This window comes from Marmota flaviventris, chromosome 13, assembly GCF_047511675.1.
Source record: "Marmota flaviventris isolate mMarFla1 chromosome 13, mMarFla1.hap1, whole genome shotgun sequence".
Lineage (NCBI taxonomy): Eukaryota > Metazoa > Chordata > Mammalia > Rodentia > Sciuridae > Marmota > Marmota flaviventris.
Genome location: NC_092510.1, coordinates 71,937,616 through 71,957,998, shown reverse-complemented (window position 1 = coordinate 71,957,998; position 20,383 = coordinate 71,937,616). Strand labels below are relative to the sequence as shown.

General features: G+C 48.7%; 1 protein-coding gene across 1 annotated transcript in view; it reads left to right on the top strand.

Annotated features, from left to right (window-relative positions):
* The first annotated feature begins 6,948 nt into the window (after nucleotides 1–6,948).
* Anks6 (ankyrin repeat and sterile alpha motif domain containing 6) overlaps nucleotides 6,949–20,383 on the top strand; it is a 46,513-nt gene continuing 33,078 nt past the window's right edge. Inside the window, exons 1-4 of the mRNA XM_027931135.3 lie at nucleotides 6,949–7,313; nucleotides 15,496–15,998; nucleotides 19,464–19,508; nucleotides 20,160–20,364. Of these exons, the coding sequence (XP_027786936.2) occupies nucleotides 6,949–7,313; nucleotides 15,496–15,998; nucleotides 19,464–19,508; nucleotides 20,160–20,364 (1,118 nt within the window). The remainder of the gene's footprint in view (nucleotides 7,314–15,495; nucleotides 15,999–19,463; nucleotides 19,509–20,159; nucleotides 20,365–20,383) is intronic.

Genomic DNA, 20,383 nt, shown 5'->3' with positions numbered 1-20,383 from the left:
AAAGAAACAGGGAGGGAGAGAAATCCAGCAATAAAAGTATCAGATAAAAGAAATCAGAGGCCACTATGGAAATGATTTATACATTTGACTATTAAAATGTTTTTCATTCTATAAGGCTTCGAAAATAATACAAAGTCAAAAGGCAAATCAGAAAAAGATATTTGCAGATAACATTTACCCAGCATGTGAATCACTACAGAAATGAAAAGAACAAACAGAAATAAAAATGGCCAAAGGATTTAAATAGATTGTTCCTCTCCAAATGGATATAAACAGTTATAAAAGTATGAAAATATGCTTAAGCTCCCTGCTTAAAACGTATGCAAATTAAACTTCTTCTGCAATCTTTCTTCATCTATCAGATTGGCAAAGACTTAAGAGGCTATTAATTCCGGTATTGGCTAGGAGGTAAATAAACATACTCTCATACTCTCTCAGTGGAAATGTAAACTGACATAACCTTTTGGAAAGCAATTAGGCACCATTTACTAGAAATGTTAATGTTAATATCCTTTTTTTATTATTGGTTGTTCAAAACATTACAAAGCTCTTGACATATCATATTTCATACATTTGATTCAAGTGGGTTATGAACTCCCATTTTTACCCCGTATACAGATTGCAGAATCACATCAGTTACACATCCACGTTTTTACATATTGCCATACTAGTGACTGTAATGTTAATATCCTTTTGATTCTGCAATTCCACAACTAGGAAATTATCCAACAAAAATAGACTCACAAGTGCTCAAGAGATACACACAAGGAAGTTTTATTGGAGTATTGTATATAAAAGCTAATAATTGGAGCTGGATGCAGTGGCACATGTGTCCAGCAATCCCAGCTACTCAGGAGGCTGAGGCAAGATGACTGCAAGTTCCAGGGCAGCCAGAACAACTTGCAAGATGCTATCTCAAAATAAAGGAATAAAAATTCCCAGTATGGAAAAAAAAAAAAAAGAAAGAAAGAAAAAAGAAAGCCAGCAGTTGGAAACAACCTAAATGTCCAACATTAGGAATTATAAAGCATTGCACATCCATACCATAACATATAACACAGTGACGTTAACAAGCATGGCCTATGGCAAGGTGTTAACATACAAATGTGTTTAAGACACAGTAAATACGGAAAAGCAAGTTGGAACTCAATGGATGGTATGATCCCACTTTCGCAAAAGGTAATATCTAAAGGAATATTTGTGGAACCATTAATTGTATTATATTTATTTCTGAAGAATGAGATTCTGTGGTCCTTTCATGTTCATTCAATTTCTTTACTTTTTCACCAATTTTTTTATTGATCACCTACTATTTGGTGGACAGTGTGCTGGATTGTGGGAAGGCAGTGGTGACCAGCACCCAAAAGCATTCATCGCAAGGAGCTTGCATTCTATATTTGTACAACATCAGAATTCTTTGCAACATCATTACCTTATTAGAAAAGAAAGGAATTTGAAAGTAAATATTCTTTAGAGATTATTTATTTCTGAGCCTTCTTGACCTCCTTCAGTCTGGTCAAGGAGTTGACCACCTGTTCCATCTTTCCAATCTGTTTCTTCTCTTTCTTACCTAGACCATTTTTTTCTGCCCCAGTATGTCCCAGTCTTGCTTGAGGCTGTCAATGACATATTCCAAACTGAGATACCTTCCTTCAAATTAATGACAAGAGCTCACAGAACACACTGTTCTGCAGTTATATGGGATCCCTTGGGAGCCAGGGGCTGTGTTCCTGTCATTCAACGCACACAATGCTTGGGACAGAAAAGGTGGTTGGTTCGTGTTGGCTGAATGGCAACTGGGTGCAGTGACAGAGAGCTTTCAGCTCCTATGCCTTCGGGTCCTTGGGGGAATCCTCTGGTTTCTTCCAGTCAGTGACAAGCACAGATAGAGGTACATGCATGCATGTGGTCTTTTCTGCCTAATGCAGGACACCTTGGCAGGCAACCTTTGTTTGAGACCTCCGCATGGAGCTGGGCAGCTGAGACTGTTCCAGAACTGCCCTGCCGTCTACAGCTCCTTGCCGTCTCCTTTCTCAGGCATTAGCCCTGCATTGTGGTCTGAAGCTTCCCTTCCCTTCTTCACCTGCCCTCTTTATCCTTTGCCGCTGTCAGAAATCAGAAGTCATTTTGACTTCTGCGGGCATTTTCCCCAGAAAACAAACAAGCCAGCAAACACCCAGGCATCTTATTCTCAGGGAACACAAACCAACATAGAGATCAATGGGGGAAAATGCTGGAAGAGAGTTCAGAAGGAATTAAAACTATAGAGACAGTGACACAGAGATGCCTGTCCAAATATGCAGCATCCCACTTTGCCAATGTTAATGTGAGCCTGAATTACCTCGGGTAGTGCTAAAATGCAAATTGTGGTCCAGTGAGACTGGGATGGGACCGAGGTGCTATTCTTCTAACAGGTCTCCCAGGAGGTACCAGAGCTGCTGGCCCAAGGACCACACACCAAGCAGTGAGTTGCTGCATATCTTCCACAGCCTTTTCTGTGTCTTCCAGCCTTGGGAGGCTGATCCCAGGAGCCACTTCAGCAGGCTCCCAAACTCTGGCTTCCCATTGGGTTTCCTATGAGGAGCACTGGCAGGAGATCAGAGGGCAGGAGGAAAGCATAGAGGTGTTTGCTCCTTTGGGGAGGGCTTCCTACTGAGTTGCTGTGGCTTGGCCGGTGTCCCTCTACCAATCGCCACCACGGTTCCTATCAGGTAGCCTGAGGAGGTTTTCTCTTTTGGAATTCCAGACCTGTCCCTTCAGGCCTGGGATGGTAATTGCTCCCTATCTCTACCATCCGGGGATCACTGAGCCATCCCTGTGGCTCTGAATAAACCTGTCCATACTTCTGTAAATGTCCCTTTAGTTCCTTAGTTCCTCAGCTAAGTGTGCTAGCCATCCCTGGTTAGGACTCTGACTGTGCTGTTCAGTGCAAGATTTCTTCATAACAGTAGAATACTGGAAACAAGCCAACTGGGCACCACTTAAAAGATGATTAAATAAATTATGGTACATCCTCTGCATGGTTTTTCAAGCACCCATTGAAAAGGATGCAGCCAATCGACATTCACCTACATGGAATGATGCCCAAGACACTTGCTAAATGGAAAAAAAAAAAAAAAAAAAAAAAAGCAAAGCAAGCAAGATTCAGAACAGCATGTATCATTTGAACCCATAACCCATCCATTTTTTTTTCTTTTTCTTCTTCTTTTTTTTTTTTTTTTTTTGGTACCAAGGATAGAACTCAGGGGCACTTAACCACTGAGCCACATTCCCAGCCCTTTTTGTATTTTATTTAAAGAGACAGGGTCTCATTGAATTGTTTGGGGTCTCCCTAGATTGCTGAAGTTGTCTTTGAACTTGCAATTCTCCTGCCTCAGCCTCCCAAGCTGCTGGGATTACATGTGTGCACCACCACATCTAGTTGAACCCATTCATTTTTTTAAAAAAGTAAATACGAACCCATTCATTTGAGAAAGGAAATTATGCATTTGTTAAGCTTTGGATTGCAAGTGGTCTGTGATGATAACCCTGCTCAAAATAAACCTAGCCAAAAAGAATGGGGATGAGAGGTTTCTGCCTTGGTCTCTTCCTGTCACTCTGATCTGCTTTCCTTTTGTGATGGCCTCACTCCCAGGTGGTGGCAGAGCACATTTGGTTTAGAAGACCCCCACTTCAGACAGCTGACAACCTCACTAGATAGGGCCTTGTTCCCAGTTGCTTCAGCAAAACCCCTGGGCTCACACCAATCAGAATGGACTTGAACACTCGCTAACCACTGATCCACAGGGACAGAGGCAGTCTCCCCAAGAGAAAAAGCAGGTCTACAAGGAAAAGACTGCAGAAGACTTTTGTTGTACTTTTTGGCTGCCAAACATCTGAACCCCTTTCCTACACTGAGGAGTGCCCCACCTTCTGGGGCGGAACTCCCTCCCACTCTTCTAGATTCTCAAAATGCCAAAGTGGCTTTCCTAGATTCCCTTTGGGTCAGGTGCCATGACCCAGGCTGGGCAAATCAGACACTCCCACCTCAAGTTCTGAATCTGAAGCCACTTATACTCAAAAAGTCCTGAGCTGACTCCATCCTGGTATAGGCTGCTGCTGTGGCATGGTTAGGGGTATGGTTCCTGACGTTTGGCCTCCAAAAATGTCTTCATGGGATCTGCGAACTGTGAAGTAATTTTGTATTAAATCCTCTTTCTGCTTAAATGATCCAGACCACTGATTTCTGCTGTTTGCAATAGAGATGCTGGATTAATGCTTACATTCTTGTGTGCATGTTCGCATATACATGACACTTTTTGGAGATAAAATGCATGTGACTACTGGTTATCTATGGGGAGTAAGACTGGGAGGGTGGGGGAGGTGGGAAAGGGGCTTTTATTTTTGCCTTGTGCCTCTTTGCATAGTTTTTGGAATTTGAATTTTTACATTATTTTTATAAATGATACAACCAATTAGTAAAAATAAAAGTCATTTGAATAAAAAGAATAAGACAGGTATAATACTTGGGATTTTCATTGAAACAAATTACTTTCTTAGACCTTCCAAAGGAAGCTGTCCTCACTCTGATTGTGATGAGAGAGGCCAAATCTGGAAGGGGGTGAGATGTACCAACTGAGCCCCAGTGGTGAGCATGGACCCTGCAACTTGCCTGCTCAAACGCTTCCCATGGCTCCCCATTGCTCTCAGAATAAACCCCACAATCTTCACCCTGCTGCCAAAGACCTTTGCAATCTAAACCCTGGGGACTTTCTTTATCTTTACATTTTACCTAGAAGAACTTTTCTTTTAGCCCTGCCAACCCAGATCCTCGGGGCATTTGTATCTTCTCTGATCTGACAAAGGCATGACTTACTCCTTCCTTCCATCAAGGTTTGTGCTGTTTTAATTCTATATAGATGAGACTTAGTCACAAACAGTCATGCATTGAGCACCTACCGTATGACCTTTTGTTAGGCTTCTGGAGCCAAAATTCACAGTCTATGGAAATTAATGACCCCATCCTAATAGAACATTAGTGTCAGTGCCACAGCAGGTGGCATGAGGTATGCTATCTGTGGGCAGGGCCACTCTTCTCACAGCATCTTTCTTTTCCTCTGCCTGGATGGCTCCTTCCCCAAATGTCACCGTGCTTGCTTTCTCAGTTCCTTCTGGTCTCTGCAAATGTTCCTTTTTCAATGAAACCTTTGCCCACTGATTATGAAATAATATCCTTCTCTCTCTGCTAACTACCTGGATGTATGTTCTACTGTTCCAATAGCACTCAGTCACCATCCACCACTCAAGTAATTTATTGGGTTCTGTATTTACATTCTCTTTCCACTGTTAGCTCCAGGAAGGCAGATATCTTATCTTGTCCATATGTCCTTCCAGCTTGTAGAACTGTGCCTGGCACTAGCTGGCACTCAATAAATATTTGTGGAGAATGGAAAGGGAACTGGACCAGATATTGGAAGACAGAAATCCTGCAAAGTCTCCCTCAGAAGAGCTGCATTGCCTAAAGTAAGGCACAACCTCTTTAGGCCTCAGTCGAGTCCTCCATAAATTCAGAAGATCCAGTAAGGATCAGTGTGTCTGCCTTTAGCATGCATCATAAGCAGCTCAGAGCTTGCTAAAACACAGGTGGCTGGCCCTACTCCGAGTTTCTGACTAAGTAGGTCTGAGATGTGGCCAGGAAATCTGTATTTGTAAAAATTTCTCAGTTGGTCCGGGTATTGGTTTGTGGGCCACATGTCAAGGACCATGAATAAGGAGACAAAAAGTAGAAGAGGCATTTGTATCCCCTTTCAGGTGACAAACCAACACCTCGAAGTACACAGTGGGAGCACAGAGGCACCCTCCTTAATCCAATCAACAACTTTTGTAGGGACAGATGAGGCAAGGCACCGAGGAGGACAGCAGGAAACAGTTTTATTTGGCTGCAGCCAGGTTCAGAGGGCACAGTTTTTGCTGTAATCAATCAAAGCCCTGAACCCCGAGTTCAGGTAGTTTCAGATTTTTATACCCAGCATGTAAGGGGTGGGGCTCAGAAGTTCACATAAAAGCAGCTCCCCCCCCCACTGTTCTGGGCAAGTTAACCCTTCAAGGACAATACATGAGAAGGGGAGAGCTTCTTCTCTCCCTTCTTTCCTCCCTCTGCCATCTGTTACCATGGAGCCCAATTGGTAACTTCTCTTATTTTAGAGATGTAACATCTCTGTGAAGCTCTAACTCAAGGCCAGAGGCCTTGTTAAAGGATTTTTTTTGTTGTTTTTTTAATCACATTTTGCATTTGCAAACAGCTTCTACAAACTACTATACTGGATACATGTTTGTGAAAAACAAGTAAAGGGCCTTCAGCACCTGGAGTGCCGATTTCTTCCCGGCCAGTGGCCAAGTAAAATAGAGCAACAGGAAAATAGGAAGTTTAACTACATTGAACTTTTTTTTTTTTTTTCTGTAGAAACTCTTTTGCTTATAGTCTGAGAAGCTTGTTTTTTTTTTTTTTTTTTTTTTTTTTTTGTGGAGGAATGTGTGCCACTACACAACTGTTGGAGAAACACCCATTAAGAGGAGGGCGCCGGGCATCAGCTGGGCACGCGGGCCTTGTCCAGGCCGGTTCAACTATGGACCTGGCCTGGCCTGGTGGCCCCGCGGGAAAGGCTGGACAGCCGCTCAAAAACCCTCACGCAGCCTTAAGTCTCCAGAACCGCGGGAGAGGGTCACAAGCGGGCGCTGAAAAGTCAAGGGCCAACCCACCGGGGAGGCGGACGCTGCTCTGGGCTTCCCGGAACCCGGGGTTCCCGCCTCCGCCGCCCGGGTGGTGTACGCGCGGCCACAGCCGCGGCCTCGGTCCAGCGCGCGCCCGGCGCAGTGGGCGCCGGCGGCGGCGGAAGGGGGCGCGGGCGCGGCGCCGGGGGCGGAGCCGGAGGAGCGCACAGACGCGGGCCGCGGGCGGCCGCGGCTGCGATGGGCGAGGGCGGGCTGCCTCCGGCCTTCCAGCTGCTGTTGCGCGCCTGTGACCAGGGCGACACGGACACTGCGCGCCGGCTGCTGGAGCCGGGGCCGCCGGAGCCGGCCGAACGCGGCGCGGAGCCCGAGGCGGGCGCGGAGCCGGTGGGGCCCGAAGCGGCCGGGCCCGGGGCGGCGGCGCCCGGGGCGGCGGCGCCCGGGGCGCCGGTGCCCGTGGACTGCTCGGACGAGGCGGGCAATACGGCGCTGCAGTTCGCCGCGGCCGGGGGCCACGAGCCCCTCGTGCGCTTCCTGCTGCGGCGCGGCGCCTCGGTCAACAGCCGCAACCACTACGGCTGGAGCGCGCTCATGCAGGCGGCCAGGTGAGCGCAGCGCTGGGGACCAACCTGCCCACGGACGGCCGCAGACGCCCCGGGAGGCAGAGAGTCAAGGACTCCTTAGAGTTGGACCGGTCAACTTGAGCATTTTCTGGTAAACTTAGACTAGAAGTGGAAGGATCTTGTATTTAACATGAAGTCGGAGTCTTAGAAACTTTGGCCTTTCAAAACAATCTGGAGAGCGAGTAGAACCTAAGAGACTCGGGTTCTGATATTTTAATTCATTCTTTTTTGCAAGAAAGGTTGTCTGAGACCCTACCTCTCACCACGATTTGGCGTTGGAGGTACTGTGGAAACCAGTGAAGTCCCCACCCCTGTGTGGCTCACAGACTGGTGGGCAGGCTAGACAAAGGAACAAACTTGAGCAGGAAAATTTGGGTAACTCTGGTGCAGTTGACCCAGTTTGGAGAGAGAGGGGAAGGCGTTTGGTAGAAATGATGTCCAGAAAGGAGGATGTGTCAAAATTAACCAAGACAGAAAAAATGGGAGGGGGGAACCACATAATGGAAAAACAAGGTAGCAAGTGGGAGGACAGCGGGGAAGGATGTGCAGATGAAGTCTCCTTGCAGAGAAGGCAGGTGCCCGGTTGGTACTTAGAAGGGCCCACTAACCTAAGGACATTGGAGGGTCATGGAATGAGTGACAGGATCAGATTTGTGTTTTGGAAAGATCAGTTTCACTGCAGTGTGAGATGGATTGGAGAGATAGGCTAGAGTCAGAAAGGCGGCTTGGGAGGGGACTGTAGCAATCCAGAAAGAGGTGAGAAGCCTGGACCAGAATGGAGAGGAGAAAGACAGTGGCAGAGAGCAGAGATGAGTTTGAGATTTACTCAGGAATCAGGTTCTAATGTCTACCTGGCCTTGGGGAGCGGGCAAGGGAAAGGGTGACGGCAAAGACTACCTGTGGATTTCTGGTTGATGGTAAATACACTGAGCTGGAGAACACAGGAGAAGGGGCAGGTGTGAGAAAGCGTGGCCTCAAGCACACCTCAGAGTTTCCAGCAGGGAACCAGATCTGGGGGTCTGGAGGGCACAGGAGGGTCTGAGCCCAAGGATAGGAAGTTGATAGCATGTTGATGACAACCTGAACTCTGGAATAGGAGGAATTATCCAAGGGGAATGTGTCAGTTACTACGAGACCTTGGGGCTTTATTAAAGCAACAACCATTTATTTAGCATTTTTGCCATTCTGGTCTCATCTGTCTTCTTTACACAGCTGTGATCAACAGTTTGCCCACAGCTGTGTAAGGGATCTGGGTGGCTTTTCTTTTTTTGAGAGTTGACTGGATGTTGGCTTTGACCACAGGGGTGATGGGACTGCTTCTCTTTCATCCTTCAGGTGTCCGGCCTGGGCTGTCCTGTGTCAGCAGCAGTGTCCTTAGCATCTGAAACACACTGTTCACTTCTGCCACATTCTCTTGGCCTAGGCAAGTTACAAGACCATCCCAGATGAGAAGAGTGGGTACAGATGGTACCACCTGATGGGGAAGAGTGGCAGACTCATTTGCCATGCCTGGAGACAGGGAGGGGAATACCTGCTATCCATTTTGTCAATAATCTACTCTATTAATATTAATGGATTACCCATAAGCAGGCCCAAGTCCGAGAGCTTTGTACATACTAACCCATCTTACTGTCACAATAGCACCAGCATCCCTGTAGAGGGAAAGGGAAGATGGCAGGAGAGCCCCAGATGGTGAAGGTCTGCAGGACAGCATTGGTGGAGGACTGAGGAGGATGTGAACACACAGAAAGTGCCAGTAGCTCTTTCACAGAGCTTGGCTCTGGGGTTGAGGAGGATGCTTGCCTAGGGTTTAAAGGTTTTTAGGATGGTCAGAGTTGGGCAGGCTTACCAGCTGATGGGATGAGTCATGGAGGACTAATTAGAGGTGTTCAGATAAGTGGGGGTGGAGGTTCCCTAGGCTGGATTAATATTGTTCCTTATAGAAAAATGTGTTTTTAATTTGTCTTTTTAAAAAGGATTATTTAATCAAAAATGCCTCCAGATATTGCCACATGTCCCCTGGAAACCACTCTTTGATACATATACAGGCAGACGAGGTGGTTGACTTCAGCCTTGTTCAGATTCTACACTGTTCTGCACTTTGCTTTTTCCACTTGATATACTCTGGCAGTGTTTCTGCATCGGTACTTAAAAACCTCCCTTGATTTCCAATAGCCTGACAATATTTTATTGTATGATAATTTATTTCACCAGCCCTTTGTGGTCATTTAGTCTCCTGCTGTTTTCATTCATGCTGCAGTGACCAGTCGGATACACACGTCATTTTACAGGTGCTCAATTGTCGCTGCAGGAGCTTCCCTAGGGAGGGCATAAGGGCCATTTGTAATTTTGATGGATAGTGTCAGATCTCCCCGAAGGTGTGCTTGTTTCCTATGGCTGCTGTAATCAATTACCACAACAACACAGATTTATTGTGTTAACAGTTCTGGAGGTCAGAGGCAATGGGCCTCCCTGGGCTAGAATTAAGGTGCTGCAGAGCGGTGCTCTCTCTGGCTCTGGGGGGAATTCTGCTCCTTGCCTTTTCTAGCTTCTGGAGTGGCCTGCATTCTCAGGCTCAGGGGCCCTTCCATCTTCACAGCCAGCAACAGAGCTTTACTCCCACCTCTCTTCCCTCCTCATACCTCCTCTACCTCTGAGCCTTCTGCTTTCCTGTGCCACCTGCCACGTTGAAAGGAACCTTGAGATGACCCTGGCCCACCTGGGTCATCGAGGCTGCTCACCACTCAGCTGATGGTGACCTTTATTCCATCCAAGCCTGAATGTCCCTTTACCAGGTCATGTAGAATATCTACAGTGCCTAGAGATAAGGATGTGGACACCTTGGGGGCCATTTATTCTGCCAGCCACAATAGTTACCAGCCCCCTGCCCCCCCCCCCCAACATCAGCAGCGTATGAGTGCCTGTCTTTCTCTGGCCTACAGAATATGTGATCAAACTTTTGGATCATTGCCAATCTAATGTATGAAAATCTCAGCGTAGCCGAGTTTGCACATTTTAAGTGGTTGGTGAAAGAATCTTCTTTCCCTATGTGTGAGCCCTTTGTATTTTCCATGCCTTTTAGAAAAAAAAAAAAAAAAAGCTTTTAACCGTAATCTTCTCTTGGTGACTCAATATTTTATTTCTCAGAATTCTTTTCCAAGTGTTACACAGATGTTCATGTAACTTAATTTGTATTACTAGTAAGATTTCATTCTTGCAAATATTGTTTTCAGCCACCATATGGAAGTCCATCCATGGGATGTACTGTGGTTTGCTCTTACCCATTCCCCAACCCTGGGACATTGATGTGAATTAATTTAGAAACCTACTTAGGGATTGCAGCCTGTGTTCACGGGCTGCCCATGTTTACTAAATCTAGCATTTTACCCACCTGTTTAACACGTTGACATCTTCTGTCTAAAGACACCTTTTCTCCTTGCCCAGAGTAGTTGAGGTGACCTTAAAGCCTTTTTATATCCCTCCTAATGGTACCACCTCTTCTCCCAGGCTTTAAAACTCCAGGTAAATCAGGGACTTGTCTGCCTAGTGGGCTTTGGCATGGCCCTGAAATCCACACCCTTCTTTTTTTTGGTGCTAGGGGATTGAACTCGGGCACTCAACCACTGGAGCCACATCCCCAGCCCTATTTTGTGAGACAGGGTCTCACTGAATTGCTTAGCACCTCACATTTTTGCTGAGACTGGCTTTGAACTCGCAATCCTCCTGCTTCTGCCTCCCGAGCTGTTGGGCCACTGCGCTGGGCCCTGAAACCACACTCTTCTCTTCTTTGTCTCTGCCTTGGTCCAGACCAGGCCTTTGTAGTGGCCCCCACTTGCTCCCTCTCTCCAGCTGTACCTCTCCCTTGACGGCTCCCCAGCCAGAACCCTGAGTGTTCTGTGGCATTCTAAGGCCTCACGTTCAGACCCTTCCCGGTACCTCCTCTTCTGCTTTTCCTGGCTTCCTAAATCAAGGCAAGATGATTTCATCTGGGCCTTCTGTGTGTGTGTCTGCATTTTTTAAAGCTAACACTGGTTATTTACTGTATGCTAGGAATGTCGTCTCCATCTTATAGAGAGGATCTGAGATTTAGATAATGAAATTTGTCCCCCAGCTGACCATTGGTCAGAGCTGATTTGGGGGTCCCACTGCAGGGCCCTCATCATAGCTGCATACATACAGGGGTGTCCCTTCTTCCCTTCTGCCCTCAGTGAAGACTGCCCGCTCCAGTTCCGCTTCTTCCAGGGAGCCTCCCATGCTCTGCACCTTTTCCCTGGTTGCTCTACCAGGAAGGCCTTGGTAGCAGTGTCCGCCATACCACATCAGAGCTGGCTGCCATCCTCAGTGGTACCCAGACCTGGCCACACCTGAGAATCACTGGGATTGTTTTCCAAGGAGAGATTGCCGAGTTACCTTTCTGGAGGTTGTGATTCAGAAGTCCTGTGGCGGATGGTGAAGGGTAGGGACTGTGTGAGAAGAAGCTCTCAGTGGCTCTGGCATGTGGGTTTCCCTAACACAGAGGTCCTGGAGAGGCCACGGGTGCTTACTGAGGTTCCCGACCACAGCACCTGGATGCCTCCCAGTGTCTCGGAGACCCCTGGTCACCAGTTTTTGCTCCTCCTCAAGTGCTGCAGGATGGTCAGCGTTACTTGATTGATTTCAGGTTAATTTCTGTTCATCTTGATGGAGCAGGAGACTCAGAATAACCTGTGATGGTTAACTAGTAATAATTTAACTTTTTTAGAGGACTTTCTTCTGTGAATCATGGTGGTGTACAAAGAGCTGGGACTTGGGGCCCACATAGCCTGACTTTGTCGCTTCCAAATTGAGAGAGTGAACTAACCACATCCCTCTTCCTGCCTCAGTTTATCCCACAGGTGCTGTTTGGGAACGATAGTATGATACACTCTTATATTTCTGTGACAGTAGGGTAGGAGCCTTCTTTCTACAAGAGGGTTAGAATTTGCGCTTGCTGTCACTGACCCTAGGTGGGTCCCAGGCACTCCAAGGCTTATTGGTAGTATGGGGCGTCTACTCAGGGACCACCTGCCTGTGTGGAGTTGGGGTCTGTCTTACGCCTTAGTGTGGAGGAGTCATGTGGGAGGCTTCCTGAAGTCAGTCTGTCATCCTGTCAGATCGGGATGACCCCTGTGTGGATGCTTTCTAGGCTCATGTCCTCCTTCTCCAAATTGAGATGAGCCTCAAGATCCTCCTCAAGTGACACTCTGGCAGACACCACTTTGGCCCGAGTGAGCATCTGTGTATCACCCCTGGTCTTGGTGTTCCAAAGCTCATGGCTGGATCAGGCCATCAGAGGTCCCTGCCTGGACTTTGCAACTCTGGCTTCTTATAGAGGTTTTAGTGATAGACACGGTTACACGAGTGATTTTTCCTATTCGTGAAAGAAGAGGTGGGGCTGAGTGCGCCCCTTTTTTGTGTCAAGTATTGTGTTTAGTACTTTAAATGAACTAGCTTGTTTGGTCCACACAAAACCTTAGAAAATAGGTTCTATTTTAATTCTCCTTTTCTAGATGAGGAATTGAGGCCCAGAGAAACAACGTGTCCAAGGCTGCACAGCTCGTGGCAAAGTCAGATTCACCCTCCAGCAGGTCGCCCCAGAGCTGTACTCCCAGCCGTAAATCTGGTAGTTTTCTTCTTGGTGTTGGTGGCAAGGAAGTGACTCACTAGATTGGCCAGCGATGTCTGGCCAGGAGACCGGGTGGCCTGGTGTTTACTCTGGCGCTGATTTTTCCCTTGGCCTCTTTATCGTCCCTCCGCTTCCTTCATTCCCCTGCTGTGGGAGTGGCAGAGCTGGACGCTGGGCCCAGTGCTCTGAGTGGTGGGAACGTGTGCCATCTTCAAACACAGGTGTTAATTGCTGAAATTAATTGGTAATCATAGCACCTGCTCAGAAAGCCCCTAGCATCCCCATCTCCAGTAATTACCTATTAGAAACTTAGCATCCGAAAAATTATCTCAGCCTCTGTTGAATCTTCGTATATTTCCAGCCTAATTGAATGCTCTTTAGGGCTACCTGTGAGTTCAGAAAACATTCCAGAATTCAGTGTACCTGCTCTAACTCAGCCCTTTGCTTCCCTTGTAAAAATTGGGTAGACCGGAAGAGCTGCGTGAGGCTTGGAGTTCTAGTTGAGATTCATTGCTTTCCCCTGTAATCTTCAGTTGTGAAATTCGAGGCAAGGAGTTCACCTCTGGGCTTTCTAGGATCAGATGAGATAAAAATCTGAAAACACTTTGTGATCTGCTGTTAGAGATTATGCCAGGTGTTATTTTATGCTTGATCACTAAACAGTGCAGTCCCTTTAAAGCCCCGACTCCGGTGGGCAGTTCCTCCATTATTTCTGTGGCCTGGACCTTGGTCTCCCGGGTTATTCTGTTTATGCATTCGCTTACCTGTCCATTGATGCAGTTCCTGAGCTCCAGTATGTGCTAGCCCCTATGTTAAGGGCTGGGGAAACAAGAGTGTGCAGAAACCAGTTGTGTCCTTGGAAAGACCACCGTCAAGTGGGGGAGAGAGAGAGTTCTAGAAAGAAGGTTCAGGTGTGGACACAGAATAAGGTTGCAACTGACCTGGCCTGCTAGGGGTTCAGTCCGGAAGCCGCACAGAAAAGGTGAGAGCTGAGCCAAAGCCTGAGCAGGACTGAGTGTGTTCAGTAAGTGCACACTTACTGAGGGGCTGGGGGGGCAGGGGAGGAGGGTGTGATGTGGGAGCAGGGAGGGTGAGGGTGGTAAAACAGCCCTCTTTGGACAGTGGGAAGCTGGCGTGTAACCATCAGATTTTGTTTGGGGTTGCATGGAGGATGGGTGAGGGAACAGATTGGAGGTGAGACAGGGGCAGGGGGCAGAGTTGCAGCCAGTGTTTCAGTGTGACTTGTCCCTCTCTCTGCTCTGGGAGAAGAGACTGGAAAGGCCCAGCCCCCAACCCCTCAGCTGGGGGAGCCAGTTTACCAAGCTGTCCCCCCTAAAGTGAGTTGCCCTGGGCTGTTAAGGTTCATGTCCCAGAAGGTATTTATAAGTTCAGCGGGAGACTTAGCCCAGCTCAGACCTGGCCCTGCCCCCACAGGAGGAGGGAGGCCCTGGATTTAGATGAGAAGCAAAACCCATTTCCAGAAATGGAGGGGTGAGGACAAACCTTAAAGCCGCCCTACAGACGCAGATGTTTGTGGTCTCCTGGACCTCTCAGGGTGGGCCCCTTCTGGTCATTCTTTCCTGGTTAGTCCGGGCCTCTTCCAGCTCACACACTCTGCTGAACTCAACAAAATAGAACTTTTCTATCCACTGATGTTGAATGAAGGAAGAGATTTTGCAGGGAAGAGATACCTGTTTCCCTCTTCCTCATGTTAGGGTTTGGTGGGCGCTTGTCTCCCCGGCTCAGGCTGGTTGAGGAAGGTCCGGCCCAGGCCAAGTTCTCAGCTGCCTGCAGTGAACATTCCTGCCAGCTGGGGGCAGCAGGCCGGCGCCGAGGTGCCTGAGCGCCTTTGCTGAACACAGTGCCCCTCCTCTTGGCGTGCAGAGGGTGTGTTGGGGGCTGGGGAGGGTCGATGTCAATCAGACATGGGCCCTGCCGGTGGGGGAGATCAGCACAGGCAGAGAGGCAGATTACAGGCTAGAAAGCAGAATAAAATGCACTCTGAGATGTGGGAGGCAGCCTGGCATAGGGGAAAAAGCGAGGGCAACGGGATTCAGGCCGACCTGGATTCTGACCCTGATGCTGCCCCTTACCAGCTGTGTGCCCTTGGCAGGTTGCAGAATGTTAATGCTGAGCAGTTAACAATAGCTGACGTTGAGAGACTGCTTCCTGTGGCCAGGCACTGCTCCAGGTGCTGTGTATCTATATTAACTCATTTAAGCTCCAGCAACCTTTGAAGTAGGTACAGGCATGGCCCCATTTTATAGATCAGGAAAGGAAAACGGAAGCAAACGATTCTTTCTGCAGGTTGATGGGGGAGCTGGAACCCTCCCTGGACAGGGCATTTGCTTATCTGGTGAGGCTGCATGTGCAGGGCCATTGTGGTGTCTGACACCAGGGAAAGGTCATTTATTCTAGGCAGCTGTTGTGCCTCTAGTGACCAGTGACAATGGGGGCTATTGAGCTGTTTCCTCATTAGTGCTCCCTGTTTAAATGACCAATTTTCTATTTTCCTGGCAGATTTGGGCACGTGAGTGTGGCACACCTCCTTTTGGATCACGGGGCTGATGTCAATGCCCAGAACCGGCTGGGGGCCAGCGTGCTCACCGTGGCATCTCGGGGTGGCCACCTGGGTGTGGTGAAGCTGCTGCTGGAAGCTGGTGCCTTTGTGGACCATCCCGGCCACTCCGGGGAGCAGCCGGGAATGGGAGGTGGCAGGGATGAGCTGCTGGACATTACAGCCCTGATGGCCGCCATCCAGCACGGGCATGAGGCTGTGGCGCGTCTGCTGATGGAATGGGGTGCGGATCCCAACCATGCAGCGCGGACTGTGGGCTGGAGCCCACTGATGCTGGCAGCACTCACCGGGAGGCTTGGCATGGCCCAGCAGCTGGTGGAGAAGGGAGCCAACCCCGACCACCTCAGCGTACTGGAGAAGACCGCCTTCGAGGTGGCACTTGACCGCAAGCACAGAGACCTTGCAGATTTCCTGGACCCGATGACCACAGTCAGGCCCAAAACAGGTCAGGCTACACCACCACCCTACCCCTGCCCCTGCCCCTGCTGTTTAAGTGGCTCAAACCAAGAATTGCCTGCCTGGAAGGGCACACAAAACTCAGAGTCCAGCCTTGCAGACCAATGGGACTTGAGCTGTGGCGTGTGCACAAGTCAGATGGGGGTGCCTGTTATGGCAGGTTCTGTCCACCCTCCAGAGAGCGTGATGTGGTAGCTCTGGGGAAACCCTGGAGACCTACCTAGCCAGGCCTCTCCTTCCTAACCAGATGATTCTGATGCAGGTGGTTCTAGGATCCTTCTAGAACAGAGGTCAGCAAACTTTCTCTGTACAGGACTAGATAATAAATATTTTAGGCTTTGTGGGCCATACAGTCTGTGTCAGAACTACTCGATTCTGTTAGAATGAAAGCAGCCATACACAGTATGTAAATGAGGGGGTGTGGTTATGTTCCAGTAAACCAAATTACCATGGGGATTTGGTCCCTGGGCTGTAGTTTGCCAGCCTCTGCTCTGGAACGGTGTGCTTAACTGCCAGCAGTCAGTCCCCGAGACCAGTTCACATGAAATTAGTGAAAATCAGCCTCCCTTTTGAATTGATTTTTTCTTTTAACATTTATTAATGTGTTTCTGTTTTCCTTTTTCTTTTGTTGGGGGGGATGAGGGGTAACAGGGATTGGATTCAGGGGCACTCCACCACTGAGCCACATCCCCAGCCCTTTTTTGTATTTTATTTAGAGACAGGGTCTCACTGAGTTGCTTAGCACCTCTCCGTTGCTGAGGCTGGCTTTGAACTCAAGATCCTCCTGCCTCCGCCTTCCAAGCTGCTGGGATCACAGGTGTCTGTCACTACACCTGGTTGTCCTGTTTCTTTTTTGCCATTTTTTTTCTGGCATTTATAAGGTGGTTTGAACAATCCTTAGTGAATCTGCCACAGGACACATTGCATTTCCAAACCTTTAGTTCATCATGTGCAATAGGCCCAGGAAACAGTGTCACAGCAGGATCAGATACAAGTGCTGACCTCCTGTCCAGCAGGCCCAATTTGAGACAGTTCTCCCACTCTGCAGCTGGGTGGCCTAGGACATGTTAATTGTCCCTCTAGGACTTCCATGTCCTTTTTCATAAAATAGTCATAACACATTTCCCTGATAAGGCTTTGTGGGGAGTCATTAGGGTCATACCTATAAAATGCTTATCCCACACACACACACACACACACACACACACACACGCTCGCGCGCGTGCACACATGCACATGCACACACACATGCACACGCACACATACATACACGTGTGTGTGCGCACAGACCCAGGATGGCTTACCCGCTGATCCACATCTCAGCCTTTTTTCGTGTTTTATTTTGAGACCCTTTTTTTTTTATGTTTTAGTTTGAGACAGGGTCTCACTGAGTCCTTAATGCCTTGCTAAGTTGCTGAGGTTGGTCTTGAACTTGCCATCCTCCTGCCTCAGTCTCTGCAGTCACTGGGATTACAGGTGTGCACCCCCACCCCTAGCTATAATATGTTTTTATGGATCATACATTCTTTCAGTTATTTGACGAATATTTATGGAGTGTCACTATGTGCCAGGCATCATTCAAGGCACCCTGAGATATGTCAGTGAACAAGTGAGATTCAGATCCTTGCCCTTGGACTTTGGCCTCTAAAGCGGGAGACAAGCAATAAATAAGAAATAAGCATATTAAATAACATATATAGTAAGGTAGAAGGTGCCATAATGTTAAAAGAAAAAAAAGAAAGAAAGAAATGAGGGCGAGGTCCAGGGATTAGGTGTATCAGAGTTGGGCAGTGAAGGCTGCTGTGTTGAGTAGGGTGGTGGGCGGCCTCCTCGAGAAGGTCATTTTGGCAAACTTGCAGGAGCCCTGGGAGTGCACCAGCAACTGGTAGGACAATGACAAGGGCAAAGGCTATGATATTAATGAAAGAGATTATTAAGTAAACGTAATGATCCCTAGCTCTTCCCTTAAGAAGGGCCTTGGCCGTCCCTCTGTCTCCCTTGCATTAGCTGCAGGAAAGGGTACCCCTGAAGGTCTCACTGTCGCCGTGGCAACCCCACTGCCATGATTGTGGTGCAGAGGTCAGGGGTTTCTGCCCCTGGGGATGGGTGGTCTGTGGAGCTGCTCTTACATGGACCAAGCACTGAAGCCCAGAGCAAGGAGGGGCCCAGCCCGGGTGACTGGGCACCACAGCAAGCTACCCTGGCCTCCCAGGGTCAGGCTGGACTGTCAATGATTAATTCACACCAGGTGGCTGCTTAGCAGCCAGCACTAAGAACAAGTGACACATTCTTCTGTCAAAGCGTCTTGTCATGAAAAAGCCCTACCCTCAGAAGATTGGACTTGTGACCTATAGCACAGGGCGCATCTGTAAGGGCTGGGGTGTGGCACTGCTCCTTGGGAGTTTTTCACAGACAGAATTAGACCCCTGATTCTGTGCTGCTCCTGCCCTTGCTGCTCAGGATCCTGGAGTCCAGTGATCAACTTCACTGGGGTGGTGACTGGGGCTCGTGAGGATGGCAGTCACCTTTGGATGGGACTTGCACGTCTCTGAAGCATTTTCCCACATGGATCTGTGTTGTCCTTGGATCCCTGCAGCAGCCTGGTGACATGGTTATTGTCCCCCGTTAGTGATGAGGGGACAACCTACTATAGGAGTGTGCACTCAGACTCACTCCTCACTGCCTGAGGGAGAGGGCTGACCACACCAGAGTGGGCCAGGGTCACAGGAGGTCTGGCCTGGGGCCTCCTGGGGCCTCCTGACCTGAGATGCCTGCCTTCTGGCAGGAGCAGGGAACCTGCTGGCCCACCCTTGGAGGAGGGTTTGGAATAGGCACAGAGAGGGTGGGCATAGGGTCCCTGTACCAGCCCAGGAATAGGGGCCATTACAAGGACATCCAGGTGGGCAGTCCCTGTCAGGCAGCTGTGTCTGCAGGTCTGGGCAGGGAGTCATATTCAGATCGCTCCGTACTTTGGAAACAAGTTAAAAAATTAACTTTGGCTTTTCCAGTGGCCACATCTGTGACCTACCATTGAGCCCAGCTTCTCAGAATCTCAGGGACTGGAATTATCTCTTGGTTGTATGCTTAGTTTTTGAAAGAACAGAATTTTTAAAAAACAATTCTTACAGGAATCCAGGTTTTTCCAAGACCATACTTTTTAATATATCTAAGACAGGATATCACCAACTTTGGGACGTCTAAAAGATGATTGCTTCATCAGTGTGGGCTTAGAGCAGTGGTCGGTCTCTGATGTGTTCTCAGAACCCCATGGTAAGAGCCCTTCCAGAAGGTCTGCCACCTACTTCCTGTAGGTCTCTGGTTAGGTCTCTTCTGAGAAGTGGATCCCTAGAAATCGGCTGTGTTGTTATGCCCTTGTGACTTTGCTGTTATATGAAAGCCTTTCTGTGGTTAACTTTTAAAATCTTTCTTTTTTTTTTTTTTTTTTCTTACCCAGATGAAGAGAAAAGGCGACCAGATATTTTCCATGCATTGAAAATGGGTAAGCACTTTAGAAAAATCTTTGTGGGGTATTGAAAGAACACAGGACCACATTCTCCTAATTTAATATTTATAGTCCTTTTTTAAGGCCACCCAGAGTATCTGAGAAAGGAACAGGCCCTTCGTTGTTTCCTGAGTCTCCAGTTCACCAGGGAGTTCTCAGGCTCTGGAGGCCTGTATCCGTTATGGTGTTCTACCCATAGTTCCAGACTGCCCTCCCAGGCCCCTGCCTCGCCAGCCAGACGGTGAGGCTGGGCTGTGGCCTCTCCCTGCCTCTCTCTGCACGCCCACCACTCCATTCTTATTATGATAAAAGGCTTTTTGGCTTAAGATTCCCTCTTGGGATGCAGACTCCACCTCCAGGAAGCCTTCCCTGATCCTCACCCTCTAGCAGGACCTAGATTCTGCTTCTCCACGCCTGTTGCCCTTCATCTCCCTCCTTTGTCTGTTCTCTTAAGACACAGCACTTCCATGCATTCTTGTGCTGTCTTCATCCCACGTAGACTGAGGGATTCGAGAGAAGGGGATCCATCTTGCCTGACCCGTGGGTGCCCAGAGGCAGGATCAGCACAGGTGTGTGCTGAATGAGTCACCTGGATAAACCTGGGGCACTGGGACCATGGGTCACCCGGCCTCCTGCTTCTTTTTGCAGGAAACTTCCAGCTGGTCAAGGAGATTGCTGACGAAGACCCCAACCACGTGAACCTGGTCAATGGGGACGGGGCGACCCCGCTGATGCTGGCAGCCGTCACGGGGCAGCTGCCGCTGGTGCAGCTGCTGGTGGAGAGGCACGCGGACGTTGACAAGCAGGACAGCGTGCACGGCTGGACGGCCCTCATGCAGGCCACCTACCATGGGTCAGTGCCAGGTCCACCC